The sequence below is a fragment of the Lycorma delicatula genome, chromosome 7 (genome assembly GCF_047948215.1).
Source record: "Lycorma delicatula isolate Av1 chromosome 7, ASM4794821v1, whole genome shotgun sequence".
NCBI classification, from domain to species: domain Eukaryota; kingdom Metazoa; phylum Arthropoda; class Insecta; order Hemiptera; family Fulgoridae; genus Lycorma; species Lycorma delicatula.
In genome coordinates this window covers 125,380,356-125,398,627 of record NC_134461.1, presented here as the reverse complement: position 1 = coordinate 125,398,627, position 18,272 = coordinate 125,380,356, and the positions used below count along the sequence as shown (strand labels likewise).

Sequence of the window (18,272 nt, the reverse complement as noted above, 5' to 3'; positions counted from 1 at the left end):
GGCCTTCTCAGCCTACCAATCTAGATAAAAAATTTACATTTCAAACCTGTCTAATGAATGCATTAAAATCTGGAAGCATTTTTAACAATATGCCACCACCTTATTAGAAATAAATTTGATCTACAGGTTTTCATAAATCCACCTCCGATTGAGAAAAGCAATAGTTATTTATTATATGAAGATAAAAATTAATGGAACAGTCTTTTCAGCAAAGAAAAAAATCACAATTACACTGATTTTTCATTAAATGACATCAAATATTAACTTTAAGTGTGTTGCAAACTTTCTCAGAAATTAGATTTTTTTTTCAGTTCACCATATTTGTGAACTGTGTCTATTAATACACCTATCAAGGTGAAAAGTAACTTCATCTATAAAAATTACATATTTAAAAATGAGGTGGCTTCTTTTTTCTTAGAAATGTCTTAAGTTCAGTATGTCACGAAACACTCTGTATTTTTTCTTGAACAGAAAATATAGTAAACAAATAATCACACCTCAGAACACAATACCGGAACCAATGAAGAATTTAAAATGACTATTAAACTTTTCAGGTGGAGGTTTTAGTGCTACCAAAATAATTTCTAATACTGGCCCTAATGTCTTGATTTGAAACCTAACATTCTTTTATGATCCTCTTTTTTTCTGTTTACCCTCCAGAACGATTGTAAGGTATTACTTCGGAGGATGAATGAAGATGATATGTATGAATGTAAATGAAGTGTAGTCTTGTACAGTCTCATGTCAACTGTTCCTGAGAGGTGTGGTTCCCAACCAACAAAGAACACCAGTATCCACGATTTAGTATTTAAATTCTAATAAAAGTAATCGCTTTTACTAGAATTTATGATTTATGAACTTATTTTTCCCCAGGCTAAGGTTTAAATGTTTGTGTAGTTATTTCAGTTACTTTATGCTATGAACATAGCAGAAAAGTATAATAGAACCTTTCTTCCAAAAAAATTTCCTTCTGCATTAATATCTTTTCAAAAGTCTACAGTAGAAGAATTAAAAATCTTTTCATCCTAATTTTATTTAGTAATGAATTTAAAACTGATCTCTCAATTTTGATTGGAGCATGATACATTCATCTCTAGTATACTTGCATTTTATTATTATAATATGCTCTAAATTAAATAATAAATTTTTAACTTGCAGTTGTCTGTGGTTGGAAATTAAAATTTTACCTCAATTATAAAAGTTGCATGAAGATCTGGTATATCATTAAGACTTATGTTTTGTCCCATGTTTTCCGTTAAATATTGATAAAAACATTTATCTTCTTCTGTTTCATGACGAGCTAATTCTGAGATTATGCTTTCTCGTTCTAAAGTGAATCTTGGACATAAAGATAATGGGGCCAGTACCTAAAATCAATCAAAATGAAGACATGAAAAAATTAAAAATTTAAAAACTTTTAATGTAAAGAAATTAAAAAAAAACACACAAAATATGATAAAAACAACATATTAATTGGACATTACAATATAAAAGACTATAACTTTTAAACTAAATGTTTTTTGAGATACTAAAAATGGTTTCTTAATCAAACATTCATATCTAAATACTTACTATAGAGGTTTTCTCACTATTTCAAAATTGTGTTATTAATTACAATGAAGATGAATCTTTATAATTAACCGTCAAAATGTTATCTGAAAAACTCTTTCCAGTACTTAAAAAAAATTCTTAAAGGTTTATAATCCATCATGCTGAAGAATGAACATAAATAAAATTATTTTCTTATAAGGGTTTTGTATTTGAGGTACTATCTGAAGTGAAAGGATCTTATATGATTCTCTGTTTAATACAGAGTGTTCAAAAAGTGATTCAACCTTATGGAAGAATGTTTCCTTCATTTGCTGCAGGTTTAATTGAGGAAAACTGGGTTACACAATGCACCAGAGAATATTCATCATTTCCCAATACATTAAATGTGCCAGTTATGCCCAGACCCAGAATGCCTTCAAAGAAAAGTATGGTATGGATGCACCAAACAAGTCCTCCATCAAGCAGTTGTACTGACTGAAAGTACTAACACTAGAAAAGTTGATCGATATGAAAGCTGCATATTCTGCTAGTCCCAAGAAGTCTGTGCAATGCCTATGTAGTCAGTTTGCTATCTCTGCTGGTAGTGCCCACAAGGCACTGTGCAATTGTTAAAGATGCATACATACAGAATTCATGTTGTTATCTGTAGACATTGGAAAATGTGTAGCTTTCTGTCAGTGGTTCATATCATTTCTAATGCCAGATTGAGAAGAACTCTAAAATTGGTTTTGGTCTGACAAGACATGTTCCACCTTGATGGATATGTAAATTCACAGAATTCACACAGTTGGTGTATGTAAAGTCCACATCAGCTGCATGGACAAAAAGAGTGGATGTTTGTTGTGCAATTTGTAGGCAAATCTTCATGACATTCTTTCATGGCACAGTGAACAGCAAGTGCTACATATAGATGGTACAACAATTTGTAAACACTATACCTGCAGGATGGCTAGAGTACACATGGTTTCAGTAGGACAATACTAAGACTCATACAGCCAACAACTCAATGAGATTTTCTTGGATAGTTTTTCATGAACAAGTGATTTCGAAGGGGTTGTGGCCACATCAGTCTCCTGATTTATCCCCTCCTGTTGTTTTCTTGTGGAGATACCTTAAGGATCCTGCTTACAAAACTCATCCTCACACTATTCCCATATTGCAGAGTGAAATTGAATGATGTGTTGCTGCAACTTCCTTAAAAAATGTTACAACATGTGTTTAACAGCATGTAATGTCATATTCAATTATGTGAATCGCATAATGGCCACTTTCAACAACTGATGTAACTTACTCATATTCCCATAAGGTTGCATCACTTTTTGAACACTGTAATTACATTTTATTTCTGCTACTATGAATCAATTTTTTTTTTTGAGTGGAATTGCTTTCTGTCAAGAATCTGAACTCCTAAGTTATTGACTGAATCAGAACAAAAGTATGTATTCTTGTCATCAAAAAATCAGCTTATTTCCAAGTCGAGAGTTCTAAGGTATTCTAAGGAGTTCTAAGGTATATTTGTTTTTCAATTCCTAGTAAAGCTAGTTACTTTTATATAGATTTGAATACTAGATTGTGAATACTAGTGATCTTTGGTGGTTGGGTTTCAATTAACATCTCAGGAATGGTCGACCTAAGACCGTACAATACTACACTTCATTTACATTCATACATATTATCCTCATTCATCCTCTGAAGTAATACCTTATGCTGGTTCCAGAGGCTAAGCAGTAAAAGAAGAATGTATGTTGAATTTATCATACATTATTATAACATTAAAATGTTATTCTTTCAATTTTCACTCGTTTTTGGTGGTCATTGAAAACCAGTTCTCATTCTTGAATGTCAAGAATAATTGCAGAAATATTTATTATCAGATTATAACAAACATCTGATGTAGACAATACATGACTTCCTTGTACACCTAAGTTATATATATATTTATATTTATTACATTTTTTCATATTTTTTTATTTTTTGTTATTGAATTATTATTTATTGTAGTTTTTTTTTTTACAATCGCAGGTTAATAATTATTAATAAATCAATATATTTAAATTAAAAAAAAGGAAGGAAATGAAGTCGGATTCTCGTCAATATGTCTTCCTTCCCCTTGTAAGATCCAAATATTTCATTAAAATTTTATTGGGATATTACTATGGAACCAATGAAAATAAATACCACTGATGAAATATAGTTGAAAAGCTCTCAATGAGGGCTTACTACTGCAGTTAAGAAAAAGTCCAAATTCAAATTTTTTGGATTTTGGGCTTTTTTTGGATACTTTTGATCCAGTTCATTGCAATCAAAAGGGGAGGTCCACAACTAGATGATACAACAGTTTAATAAAATAAAAAAATATGGAAGAAATATGAAAGTTATTAGTGAAACAAAATTTTATGTACTTTTCATTTCAAAAAAAGAAAAAAGAAGACGAAGTCTGATTCGAACCGATGTACCTTCCCCTTGTAAGACCAAATATTTCATTAATTAAAATTTTATTTGGCTATAACTCTAGAACTAATGAAAATAAATACCACTTATGACACATGGTTGAAAAGCTCTCAATGAGGGCTTACTACTGCAGTTAAGAAAAACTCCAAAAACCAAATGTTTTGGATTTTGGTTTTTTTTTTGGACACTTTTGGTCAAGTCGATTGCAATCAAAAGGGGAGGTGCACAATTAGATGTTACAATACTCCTAAATCCAAAATTTCAACATCCTACTGCTAATCGTTTTTGAGTTGAAATCTCAAAACTGAAATTTTTTGAGATTACAATACTTTCTAAAAAGTGCTGTATTTTAATAACCAATAAGTGATTTTGAAAAATGTTATAAGTAAAGATATTCATCTTTTGAATATCTCTACAAACTTAATTGTGTGTAGATCTATCTACTGCATTATATTCATCATTTACATTGAACACACACCCACTGAAGATTTCAAGTGATCAGATGTAGTCAATGAAATGGGAAAAGCTTGCAATTTTCCAACCAAATCGAAACTTTGCAAATATTTCTGCTTGAAATATTGCAAGGTGAAACAACCAGAGATGTTGTTTATTGATACAACTCAATAAATTTTTTTTTTATTTTGCACAAACACTAAATTTTTGTTGATAATAAACTTCGTATCTACAGCCTTTAGAATTTTATTGTTGAATGGCTGATTCATGTATTCAATCAAACCTTTCAGACAACATATACAATGTATTACAACATGATTGTTTTTTAAACGTAAATTTATATGTTGAGAAGTTATGATATTTCTTGAAAGAAGATATAATATACTCAATTATTTTTTCCTTTTTTTTAATAACAAAAAAATATAAGAACATTACCTTATCTTGAGTTACTGGTAACGTATGAATTGGAATCGGTTGCCAAATCAATTGATCATTCCAAATATCATCACCTTCTGGTGGAAACAACCCAGCCAACAAAGCTGCAGAACTCATAAGGCATCTGTCCATATCACTGCTGTTAACTTTAACAGAATACACTGAATATCTTGGTATAAAATTTTTGTATTTTTTTCGAAGTAGTTTTCCAACATTGTAGAGTTGAGTTTTTCCTTTCTGTTTAAAGAATAGAATGAATAATAAAATTAAAGATTGAAGTAAAATATGAAACAATCTTAGATTGAAATTCTTCAAATTGGGGTAAGATAACATCTTTACATTAATTCAGAGCGCTTGTGGTTTAAATCTACTGTAAATAAATGAAATAAGAACTTTTTATTTCATTTTCTACAGAAAAAAAAATTACTATAATAATATTTTATAATATTTAATGAAACAAAAAACAATGGTGTATTTTTAAATTGTTAAAATAATTTCACAAAGAAGATTAATCGCTAAGTAAAAGCATTTCTCTTTGATAAAATGGTTATGCCTAAAAGGATGAGATAAACTATCTCCATATTCTACAGTTGCATAAATCACTTTTATTTATTGTTATAATTTATATTAGAAGCAAGAGCAAATATATTAAACTTGTAATTTAAGTAGTAAGATGATAAACGTTTTTTTGCAATTTATAGCTAACAATAATACAATAAATTTATTGTCCTAAATAATTATAAACAATATTTTTAAAAAATCACATACATAGAGGGTCCCAAATGTAACTGTGCACCAAAACAAAACCATCTGGGTGTCGATGACTAAAGATGATATAACTTATTTTTTGTTATTGTCAACATTGAAATAGCTGACTAGCTATAATAGCAGAGGTTGTTCTCAACTGATTTACACAATTCATTGTTGAGAATACCTTTTATTTCCACGATCATAAATTAGCTTATGTTTATTATTTTTTTTCGAGTGTGTGGAAATTTTTAATACTTGAGCTCACATTTTTTTTGTTGAAAATGTGTTTATTGAGTCTTTACTTTGTTTCATAAAAAGTTTAATTTATTGAGGTTGTTAAAGACATATTGCTCTAAAAATCATCAGCGTAAAGGTATTTCAAACTCTACAGTGACGACATAACATATATGTCGTCACTGGAGAGTTTGAAATATCTTTACTTAATTTATCTTTTACTTTTTTCTAGAAACATAAAGATGTATTTTTTCGATCAACAAAAAATATATTGCAGGATTAACATCTTACTGCCTTAGAGTAATTTTTCGAACAATTCAGAAGGGAACAAGAAAGTAAAGATAACAATTAAGAAAGTGTAAGACTTTTGACTTTTAATATTGGATCACTGGAATAATGTAGGTGAGAATGTGTAATGATTGTGTAAATAAAAATGTACAAATGTGTCTAATTTATTTTTGAGAACTCGTAAATAAAAATATGTACCAGGTATGCAATATATATTCTTTTGTAATGTAATTTATTAATAATTACCTTGTTAGGTAATTATTTCTAGTCTTACCAATTACGAGGGATATCTCTAAACTAAGGACCGGTGGGAAATTTCTCTCCTTAAGGTTGGCGAACCTATGTTGTTCATGGCCTCGCGCTAGTACACTGCATTGTTGTCTGTAAGTAGTCTCGTTGTAGTATCTTTGATTACGTATGAGCTATTACGTTATGAGATGAATAGGAAAATCGGTGTTGCAGCTGACTGTGAAATATGTGGAGTCATACGTTTTTTAAACCATCAAAACGTTAAGCCGGCTGAAATTCAGAGGCAGTTGGTTGCTGTGTACGGAGATAATATAATGAATGAAAGGAACGACCGAAAATGGTATAAAAGGTTTAGAAACAACAGAATTAATGTGCATGATGAAGAACGTTCGGGGAGGCCCTCGATAATCACCGAGGACTTGTTGAAATGCGTCGATAATAAAATCAGAAAAGATCGTCGCTCAACGATTTCCGACCTGGAACTTCTTTATCATGATCTTTCAAGAGCTGTCGGTTGCATTGTTCGGACCATTTAGGCTTCAGAAACGTTTGTTCACGTGGGTGCCGCACATCTTAACGAAGCGTCACAAAAAAAATTCGAGTGGAGTCTGCTTTGGAATTTTTGATGAGCTACACAGAAAAAGATGATGAGTTCCTTAATTCGATTGTTTCCGGCGATTACCGGATTTCGTATTACACGCCAGAGAGAAAAAAAAAGTCTAAATGGCGTCATCTTCAATTACTAACCAGACCAACAAAGGTCAAGCCACAGCCATTTGGACGCAAACTGATGCCCACAGTCTTTTGGGATCGGTTTGGCAGGCATATTGCTGATTGATTTTATGCCGCATGGAATGACTATAAAAGCAAAAGCCTACTGCGAAACTCTACGTAAGTTACGGCGCGCCATTCAAAATCAGCGAAGTGGCGGCTGACCGTCGGCGTCGTCCTGCTGCACGATAATGCACGTCCACATGTTGCGGGTCTGACACGTAATTTATTGAGAACATTTGGATGGGAAATTTACGATCACCCACTGGACTTAGCTCCTTCTGATTACCATTTGTTTGGGAAATTGAAAGAAGTTTTGAGTGATAAACAATTCACGGATGACGATGATCTTAAAAGTGCTGTTAATCGGTGGCTAAAGGACTGGCGGCAGAAGAATACGACGAAGGTATATTGAAGCTGGTGTATCGCTACGATAAATATTTTAACTCATGTGGCGCTTATATAGAGAAGTAGTAAAATGTATGTAGTTGAAGTGAAATAAAAAATATTTATTAAGTTTTCAGAATAATCTTTTTTACAATGAAACGATTTTTACTTTAGAGATAACCTCTCGTAAAATGTTACGTGCCAAATTAAGGTAAAAATTATGTAATCGTATCTATATGTAATATATACTAATTAATTTAATCCTACAGACAGACCTACATTATATATACATTTACACACGCGCGCGCGCGCATAGTGTAAACGTCTATTGATATGTTTGCGGTGACATCAGCTCGCGTGCGATCATTTAATACCGCATTATGGATTTTTCTGATGATTTCGTATGTCTTTGCGGTTTTTTGGGCGTCCTGAGCATCGTCATCCTGAATGTACGACCAAATTTAAATTCAGCAGTCCCCATTTTTGCTTTCAAGAAGGTTCGAAGGGGTAGAATTTTTTAAAGTGGAATTACAAAAAGTCTTTTTGTATGTCCATCATAATGCTTAAACATTTTAATACAAAGAACTTTATAACAGTTCCAGCTTCAGTTTTATCCATTTTTCAGGAAGTACGAGGCATATTCATAAAGTAAGAGCCGTCGGGGCTTATATTTAAACATTAGCGGGTCTGAACACAGTTTCACGCATGCAGGGCCATCTATCGGCTATTTACGAGGCCACTGCAGTTGTTTTAATTAAGTATACGTTTGCCTGCCGCAAATGCAGATGGCAATGTCCGCGACAATCGTTTCTCCCGCCAATTGTGAAGTGCGCGCTGTGATTCGATTTTTGTGTGCAAAAGGATCTTCAGCTGCTGAAATTGATCGGGAGTTGTGCCTGCTGTTTGGACCTACAGCAATCAGTGAAGGAAAGGTTAGACAATGGTATCGAGACTTTAAAAATGGCCGCAAAAATGTGCATAACGAAGGGCGGACTAGCAGGCTCAGTATTAGACGGACGAAATCGTTGAACAAGTGAACCGAAAACTGCGATGTGATCGGCGATTTACAATTAGTGCTCTGGGTGATGAATTTCCATATGTTGCACACACCTCTACTACACGATTGTGTTTGAAAAGCTCGGATATCACAAATTGTATGCAAGATGGACACCGAAAATGCTCACCGACCAACACAAAGAGCAAAGACCTACACAAATGTGCAGTAAACGAGTGTTTTTGGATCGACAAAATGGAGATGATTTGTTTTTCCACATTGTTACGCGCGACGAGAAGCGGATATCCCACATCAACGCAGAATCGTAACAAGAGTTAATGCAGTGGCCTCATTCAAATTCCCAAAACCGAAAAAGTTTAAGCAATCTCCGTACTCGAGTCTAAAATGTTGGTTACCGTTTTTTGGGACGAAAAGGGCGTCATTGTGGTTGATTTCATGGAACGTTGACCAACAATTACACCTGAAGTGTACTGCGAAACGCTTAACAAACTGAGATGTGCGATTCAGAATCGACGACGTGGGAAATTCTCATCCGGTGTAATCCTACATCATGACACACTTCTGCCTTAACTGTCCTCACACCGCTGCCTTAACCATGAAGAAGATTCAAGATTTTGGTTGGGAACTTTTTGACCGCTCTCCATATAATCCCGACCTTGAACCTAGCGATTACATCCTCTTCTTGCATCTGAAACCAGTGGTTTGGTGGACAACGGTTTGAAAACGACGAGGAACTCAAGACTGGCATTGTTAACTGATTCAATCCCCAGCAACAAACTTCTATGCAGAGGGGTTAAAGTAACTGGTGCAGCATTACAAAAAGTGCTTAGAACTGAATGGCAATTATGTGGAAAAGTGAAGTAGATATGTAGTAAACTAAAACTGTAAGTAAAAACCTATTCTCATGAGTTAATTTTTTTAATGACCAAACGGCCCTTACTTTATGAGTATGCCTCGTATCAAAACTTATTACTTTACTCAATCACCACAAACAAGCAACAAAACATATGCATCTGAAAGCTTTGCAACATGCCATGTAAAGGATTATATTTGACAAATTTCAAGTTATTTAGTTATACTTGCTTCATTTGTGTGTCAGCCAAGAATTTTCCAAACAATCCTGGTATGGCTCAGTAAAAAAGGTTTGAAAAATGGTAATTTAGGAAAAGTAGTGAGATTAGGGCTTTAGTGGAAGGTAAAGATACCGCTAGCTTCATTAAGGCTTATTGATTGTAATGGTTAAGGCATTTAGAGATAATGAGTCTTACTAAACTATCCAGGGTTGTTGAAACTGAGAAATGGTACAACAAATATTTGGACTAGCTGGAATCAAACTCAAGAAGAATGGAGATATGAGGATGGAAAGAAATGGTTCTTGAGAAGAATGGAGGATGATTGTGAAAGAAGTAAAAGGTCATCATGGATGAGCACCATAAAAGAAGAAGTTATAAGTCATAATTTACATGTTGTTTGAGATTATGCTTAACTACTAACAGCATGCAATGTAGAAATCTAGTCACTAAATTTGAATTTATTTTCTTTTTCCAAGGTAAAAAAAGTTTTACGGAAAAATAATAAAATGCATCAAATAAAAAAAATTTGAAAATTATTATCAGTAAGTAAAAAAGAAAAAGTTCATTATCTTTGATCTCAAACAAATTCATGATTTCGACCTCAAGCTAATTCAACTAATCTTATATCTTAATAGTAATAAAAACACATCTTTTGTACACAATATAGTGAAAATATTAGGTTATGAGTAAATTCAGCCGAATATTTGAAGTAAATAATTCTGTGCTTTAACTAATAAATTAATGTTAGAATACACTAACTAGCCAAGCAAACTTCAGAATTGCAAAAGTATGTTACTCTCTTAAAATTTCTTTTCTTGATTTTATTAAGATGTCAAATTTGTATGAAAAATCTTTTAGGTCAGAAACATTTTAGAATAAAATAAGAATAACTGAAGTTTGTTTTCATTTTGTAAGTTTGGTGAAGATTGAAAACATTCACAATGTACAGAACACCGGCTCCAAGCATCTCATTCCATGCATTTTTTTGTTCCTTTCAATAATATGAAATTTTTCTTAGAGAAAATTTAGAGAAGATAAATTGGCTACAAACAAAATTCAAGAAACTATTCTTAAAAAGTTATAATTCTAAATAGATTGTATTATGAAACAATCCATCAGTTGATCAGAGTTCAGAACTGAGAATCATAAAACAGAATACCTATGGCTTTTACTTGTCTGTTTTTGTATGTATATATGTGTTTGCATGTGTGATTGAACAATTATTACAAATAGATAAGATTACATATTTTTTTTATTAATTTGACAACAGTAATATTTTAATGGTCAAGAATAAAATAATTACTTAACAAGGCAATTACAATTATATTTGTAGAAAATATTTATTACATGTGGGTAGATTTTTTGTATTTGAGTTTTGAAAAATACATTAAAAATGAATTAGTACATTAGTAATGACATAATTATTGTTTGCTTTAACCTACATTATTCCAGTGAGCCCAATAGCAAAAATCCCTCATTTTCTTAAATTTTATTTTTACTTTCATGTTGTCCTCTGCTTGAAAAATGTCGGTAAGGCAGAAAATAGTAAATGTGTTAATCCCACAATACATATGTTTTCTCAGGGCACTTATCTTCTTGCTGCTTCTAGAAAATAATTGGTTTTTCTTAGTGTTGTCTACACAGGTATATATCGTATAGTAGGTTATGTCATCACTGGACAGATTGAAATTGATAACGTTTGAAGTAATCCATCTTTAACCGCCTCAGTGAATTAGACTTTTTATGGAATAAGATAAAGGATGAGATAAAATGTTTGCTGCCCTGTAACAGATCGTAAGTTTAACTGCTTTTAACTCACGGTCTTTTTTTGTTTTTCCACACAAATAGTAAAATCAAATTAAGTGTCGTTGATTTAACAGCCATTGATCAAAATATTGGTAATATGATTATCAGTTCTAATTAAACATAGAAAAAATTTCAGGTGGAAAAATGCCTGAATTTTCTCTTATGAGGTTTAGGTTGTCTCTCTGGTATGAGCTAAGCTGTCTGTATCAGGAACCTTGTTCCTCATCCACCACCACTTCAGTACAGCCTATTGACTCTACTAACCGCACGACTTCGCTGACATAAATAAAATATAGCAATTCACAAATAACTAACATATTCTAGAGTTTTTCTTTTATTTATAGTTTAACTTATTTTTGTTATATGTAGTCACAAGACCTGTATAATATCTATAGCATGCCTATTTCCTTCCTTTCATTACTGAATTAATAATTCTTTTCATGGACTATATGAGTTCAAGTTTGTTTCTTTATTTTATTAAATTTCATAAAAAAACACACTATTAAATTACTGAATATGTTTCTTAAATGTAAAATTTTTTTAATTATTTAAAATTATTACTACTTGTTAATATATCACATGTGTTATCGTACAGAATTTTTAAATTATTTGTGTAGACAGATCATAGAAATTTGCATAGTAAATAATTTACGAATGTCTAATTGTACTTTTTATTAGAGTTACTGTATAAATAAAAGTTACTTTCATAGGCCAGCTGTAAGTGAAAAAACCTAAGACTCTTTCTCTTAAAAGAAGGTCATTTTGTTGAAATGTAGACTCTTGAAAGAGCCTAACTAAAGAAAAATCCATCAGTCGAGCAGAGTTCAAAACTGAGAATCATAAAACAGAATAACTATGGCTTTTATATGTGTGTCTGTGTTTGTGTGTATAAATGTGTTTGTATGTGTAATTGAACATTTATTACACTCTTTTCTTTCTTTTTTTTTTCTTCTTTTTTTTTGTCTTCAGTCATTTGACTGGTTTGATGCAGCTCTCCAAGGTTCCCTATCTAGTGCTAGTCGTTTCATTTCAGTATACCCTCTACATCCTACATCCCTAACAATTTGTTTTACATATTCCAAACGTGGCCTGCCTACACAATTTTTTCCTTCTACCTGTCCTTCCAATATTAAAGCGACTATTCCAGGATGCCTTAGTATGTGGCCTATAAGTCTCTCTTCTTTTAACTATATTTTTCCAAATGCTTCTTTCTTCATCTATTTGCCGCAATACCTCTTCATTTGTCACTTTATCCACCCATCTGATTTTTAACGTTCTCCTATAGCACCACATTTCAAAAGCTTCTGATCTTTTCTTCTCAGATACTCCGATCGTCCAAGTTTCACTTCCATATAAAGCGACACTCCAAACATACACTTTCAAAAATCTTTTCCTGACATTTAAATTAATTTTTGATGTAAACAAATTATATTTCTTACTGAAGACTCGTTTAGTTTGTGCTATTCGGCATTTTATATCGCTCCTGCTTCGTCCAACTTTTATTACACATAGATAAGATTACATATTTTTTACATTAATTTGACAACAGTAACATTTTAATGGGTAAGAATAAAATAATTACTTAACAAGTCAATTACAATTATTATATTACAATTATTATTATCAGTGAGCGGGTATACTAGGGAAATAAATAAAAACCGCGATTGATTTTATGCTTGAGGAAGAAGGTAATTTATATCAAAAAACATCTTTGAGCAAATTTCAATAACCAAAAAAATTTACTAGCTTGTTAAAAAGAATTAAGGATGCTGCAAAAAGGCAACATCTTTTTTAAGTCTTCTCACAAAAAACGTAATATGCCTAAAAAATGTAACTTATATAGATAACTATATAGCAGCCTTATATAGCAGCTTTTTTAAAATCTTAGTAGATTGCTCGGAAAGACTATGGGTTGTTGGGCCATCAAATGTACACGGTGTACCGAGGTGTTTTCGAAAGCATGACCTCTTACGCTGCGTCCGTTTGGGCACATAACTTGGATATGAATGGAGCACTTCTTCAAAATTTAAGGAGTGCTGGGCGCAGAGCTTTAATTTTATGCACTGGTGTTTTTAAAACAACCTCGTACGAGGCTACCACCGTATTGGGAAAGGTTCTCCCAATCGATTTAATGGTGAAAGTTCGAGTAGCCATATGGAGATTACGAAGAGGCCGGGAGGCCGAGGTATTTGGGATGCGGTTTCGAGGTGGTTAAGTACCGAAGCGGAACGATGATCACAATGCACCAGATCTAAATTTTGTTCAGTTGCCCATCTCCCACCTGTGGAAGAGGCTGCAGAGCCTCGCGATGGAAGCAGGGCAGCTGGCATGAGACACCACGACTAAGGGAAGATCCTTGTATAAGTTTATACAGGATTTGGAGGGATGGTATGCCTCGATCTTGTTTTTAAGGGCAACGGGTGCCCGGGTGCTCACCAACCACGCTAACTTGAACCAATAACTGTTTCGGTTCCGCCTGGCAGCTGATTGATAAGCTGTGCGTCTACGGGGAGGTCCAGTCAAATGAACACCTGCTGTTGGACTGCCCTGCTCTTGGGGGAGTCAGAGACCGGCCCGGTCTCTGACCCCATTAAGTTCTAGGATGGCCCATCCTAGAACTTAATGGTGAAGGTCACTCACAAGCGGCGAGTCAATGTGGCGAGAGCCGCATTGTCGGACCGTGTGGGAGTTGCTAGATGCGGTTGCCTTGTTCAACCGGCATCCGTAGTTGGGTTAAAGGAAAGACTCTTACCGCATTGGCGTGGGAAGCTAACCCTGAGTATGGCTGACCACCAGCCAATTATTATCGCTTCAAGCGCTATAAAATGGTGGACAGGTAACTTGATGATATTCAGCGACCTAGGCGTGGCAGCGAATTGCTGTCTTTGACGAAATAAATTTAATTATTGATAGTCATATATATTTTAGTAGTTGACGGGGTGAGCCTACCCATTTTAGCAAATATATGACAAGTGAGAGGTTCGGACACGTACGCCGGTGATGTATGGCACCGCGCTTAGTCCATTCACGCTGTTAGGTAAGCTCTAGGAGCTACGTTAGGATACCGGTCGCTGAAATGTTCGAAGCTCAGTTGCCCTTTTGAGGCACAGATATTCGGTCGTACGCTGTGGAGCGACCGAATGGGTTGGTGGGGGGAGAATTGCCAAGCAAATGCCTAAGACTGTTAGTAGATGGATAGCGCCGATGGGCATGTTTATAAACTATTGTTAAATTACTTCGTCTTTATCCTGCATTTTCATCTTACCCATAGAAACGATGAGTAAATGGAGAAGTAATTGTGTCATTCAATATTTTGTACAGACCAATAATTAGTTAATTTATCTGTTGTAATTTTTAGGTAATTAAATGTACACTATATACTTTATCGTACAGTCGTGTAATATTATTATTTTTTTTTTGTTAATGATTATTCATCACATAAGCTCGAATCATTGTTTGTTGTGGGAATGTGAAAGTGGAAATTTTATGTGCATGATAAATGCCATACCTGACCAAGGTTTGAGGCTGGGACCTTTCGTATGAAGAGCTGAGACGCTACTACTCCGATACTGAAATCGACAAAAAAATTATTTATATATACAATATGTAAATATTTAACAAACTGAATCGTTATTGTGTTTCGTTTTTCTATTAATTTTTCTCACATTTTGTTTTTATCATTCTTTTATAAATTTTTTCTTCCGAGGAAAAATTTACTTTTATGATCATTGTAACGTAAACTCTACTATACATGTACTACACCTATACTTAATAAATTGGTCTTATTTATTATTATTATTTACTTTTTAACTTAAATTTTTTTTCCTGTATTTTGTTCTGCTATAATGTTTTTATGGAAATCTTTTGCATATTACTCGGTAAAATTAAATTCTGATAGATGAGAAAAAATAGCCGATACGTACTAAGATTCAAACCTGGAAACAACCTTCTCAAGATCAATGAATTTAGGCTAAATTAATAAACAAATATTTTTTTATTACAATCAGTTAATACGTTACATAGATTACTTCAGAAACGGGTTAAGTACGCTATCTAATACAGGATAAAAAAAGGGGTTACCCCAGCATTCGCCTTAGTACATCAAAGCAAACTATAGTAAAACATTAATGAGAGCAATATCACAAAATCCACAATTAATTAAAATACGATTTTTAATTTTGAAATCATAAAAAAAATAAGAGATCGAGGACACTACCCTGTGGCACTCCGCATTCATCTTGAAGCCGGGACCTACATTTTTGTATTCTTATAAACATGTGTCCGTAAAATATATGAAACTAAATCAAACGATTTATTAAGATCGCAAAATAAATTAAAATGAAGTATTTTTGTTATCTACGCAATTTAAAATATTTTATAAATCCGTAAATTGGTTCTATCAGTAAACAATATTTTATGAAAGTTAGTCAATAGTTTTTGCTTAATTTATAATCTTTGTAATGTAAATTCTTGTAAACGTTTTTAAACCGACAGAAACTTTGATGAAATAAATCTGTATAATAAATTCCGTGATAATCAAATAATCGGATTACGAGTTATCGTATAAATAGTCAGTCGATACGACAAATACATATACTACATATCGATTCTATAATTCTTTAGTGCACTTTATCTAGGACACATTTTTTGGTATCATCATTGCGATAATTTTCTACACGAATTTAAGAAAATAATAGTAGTCTAGACTAATAAATAAAAAATATATTTTTTTAATATTATTTTTTAATTGTTTTGTAAATGGAACTAAAATGAATAAGCTGTAATAGATAAAGCAAAAGTGTGCGTGGGTTACGTCATATTTTTGTTGTGGGTGGTTTTTATTAAATATTTCTGTCTTCGTAAAATAATTTATATATTATAATTGCTGTCAAATTATAATTGCTGTAATTACCTAGTGATTAAATGAAACGTTTTAAACATTTTAAAAATATTATGGTGTTTTTTGTAGGTTTATATTTTGCAAACAGATAAATAAACTCTGAAAGAATTGTTACAATTACGCAGTCTTATAACATATGTGTAACGTAAATAAAGAACTTGACAATAATAAATATTAGGACAGAATAAATAAATGTCGAACAATAACACACATATGATACTAAATATTATCTTCTTTGTACTTTTATTTTTCGGACCAAAGCAATGTATGCTGCTACAACGGGAAAGTACCCGTATATAGATAGGTAAAATTAAATCTAAATAAATCTTGTTTTTTTTTTTAAGTTTTGTGTTTAAACGAGACATTTAAAAAATGGATTTAAATAAATTGTAAATAATCTACGAAAAAATTATATTTCAATGCTCCCAAAACAAAAAGTTAATTTTTGCCAGACGGACGTTTGTGCATATGTATGTATGTGGTTGGTCTTATTTGGTACTTAGAAGATAGATCCTACCTTTTAAGAGAAATAATGTATTTAATTTTTGAAAAAAAAATGGTGGTGGTGTTTTGTGTGAAATAGAAATTTAAATCTTTTTCTCCGGGGGAACTTTAGCAAAAACGTTTTCTTACAGAAGTTTAATTTTTTTTATTGAGATCTTTTTACAAATGCTAGGATAGTTCAATAATACAATTTCTAGCTTTTTTAAATTTTATTCATTTGTAATTTCTCCAAAAGTATTCTGGACATTCACTCTAAAAGAATTTATATCATTTATTTATTAATTTTTAAAACAATTCTCTATTACTTATTTTATATTTTGTCCGAATTACTTACCTTTGTCAGTTGATTTACACCGATCGGCCAGTATTTAGCTACATCTTTGTAAGGATCATTTTTATAAAAAACTGCAGGTGTTTTGTCACCATGACGATGAAGCTGAAACAGTGAGAATTTTATAAAAATTGATTTTTATTTTTATATTATTCTACATTATATGTTTGCAATATACATTTTTTTTTTTGCAAATTTCAGTACTTTTCCTTTCGACTCATTTATTGCATGATACTACTAGTTTATTTATGCTGTACAGTCTGATCCCCAAATACAATTACTGTACTTGTTTTTGGATGTAAGATGACCTGTTCTGCATAAAAAAATATGCCAAGCATGACTGGGATTTCAACACAAAACCTCCTCAATGAAAGGTAGAGATGTATAACACCACCACAAAAATTGGTGGAATGGAACACTTAAAACAGTAAAGTAATTGATTTACTATTTAATTACATACTCTTCAGGACTTGGAAATAATTTAACTGCAAAATTCTAAAAATCTTTATTTAAGGAAAACCCATGCTTTATCTTGACATCTAATAAATCTGTACATTTTTATATCAATATCGGCTGAAGAAAAGTATTTTTACATAATTAGATTTAAATTTTGTTAACTTTATTGAGGTTGAAACATTTCAAGAAGTTTTGAAGAAATGTATTCAAAAAACTAATTTTCATAATAATGATATCGGTTTGTGCTTTTATAAAAGAATAAAATATGATTCTAAAGGGTTGTGATCTTTCTTAAGTTACCCTTAATTTTTCTTTCTAATCTGGTAACACATTTTCAGGTATTTAAAGCTGATTAAATATTTATTATTTATCAAAGAAAAAACTCATTTTTAATTATAAACAATGAAAATAAGTTTATTTATTCAGCATAATTTTTCCTTTATTGTTACAAATTTCTATTGGTTTTCAGATTGCAGTATAAAAAAAAGTATTGACTTTCATGAAGTTTTTCTCTATTACACTTGAAAGTTTTCTAAATATGGTTTTAGCATGTTTGGTTTTTTCCTTTTTAACATAAAATTAGAAACATTGTAACTTTCTTGTAACAAAGTCAGCTAC

At 32.0% G+C, this 18,272-nt stretch overlaps 1 protein-coding gene across 1 annotated transcript in view; it reads right to left on the bottom strand.

Moving 5' to 3' along the window:
* Window positions 1-18,272, bottom strand: part of LOC142327944 (prostatic acid phosphatase-like) — a 34,961-nt gene that overhangs the window by 11,505 nt on the left and 5,184 nt on the right. The window contains exons 3-5 of the mRNA XM_075371352.1: window positions 17,202-17,303; window positions 4,891-5,127; window positions 1,188-1,367 (exon numbers count right to left, since the gene is read on the bottom strand). Of these exons, the coding sequence (XP_075227467.1) occupies window positions 1,188-1,367; window positions 4,891-5,127; window positions 17,202-17,303 (519 nt within the window). The remainder of the gene's footprint in view (window positions 1-1,187; window positions 1,368-4,890; window positions 5,128-17,201; window positions 17,304-18,272) is intronic.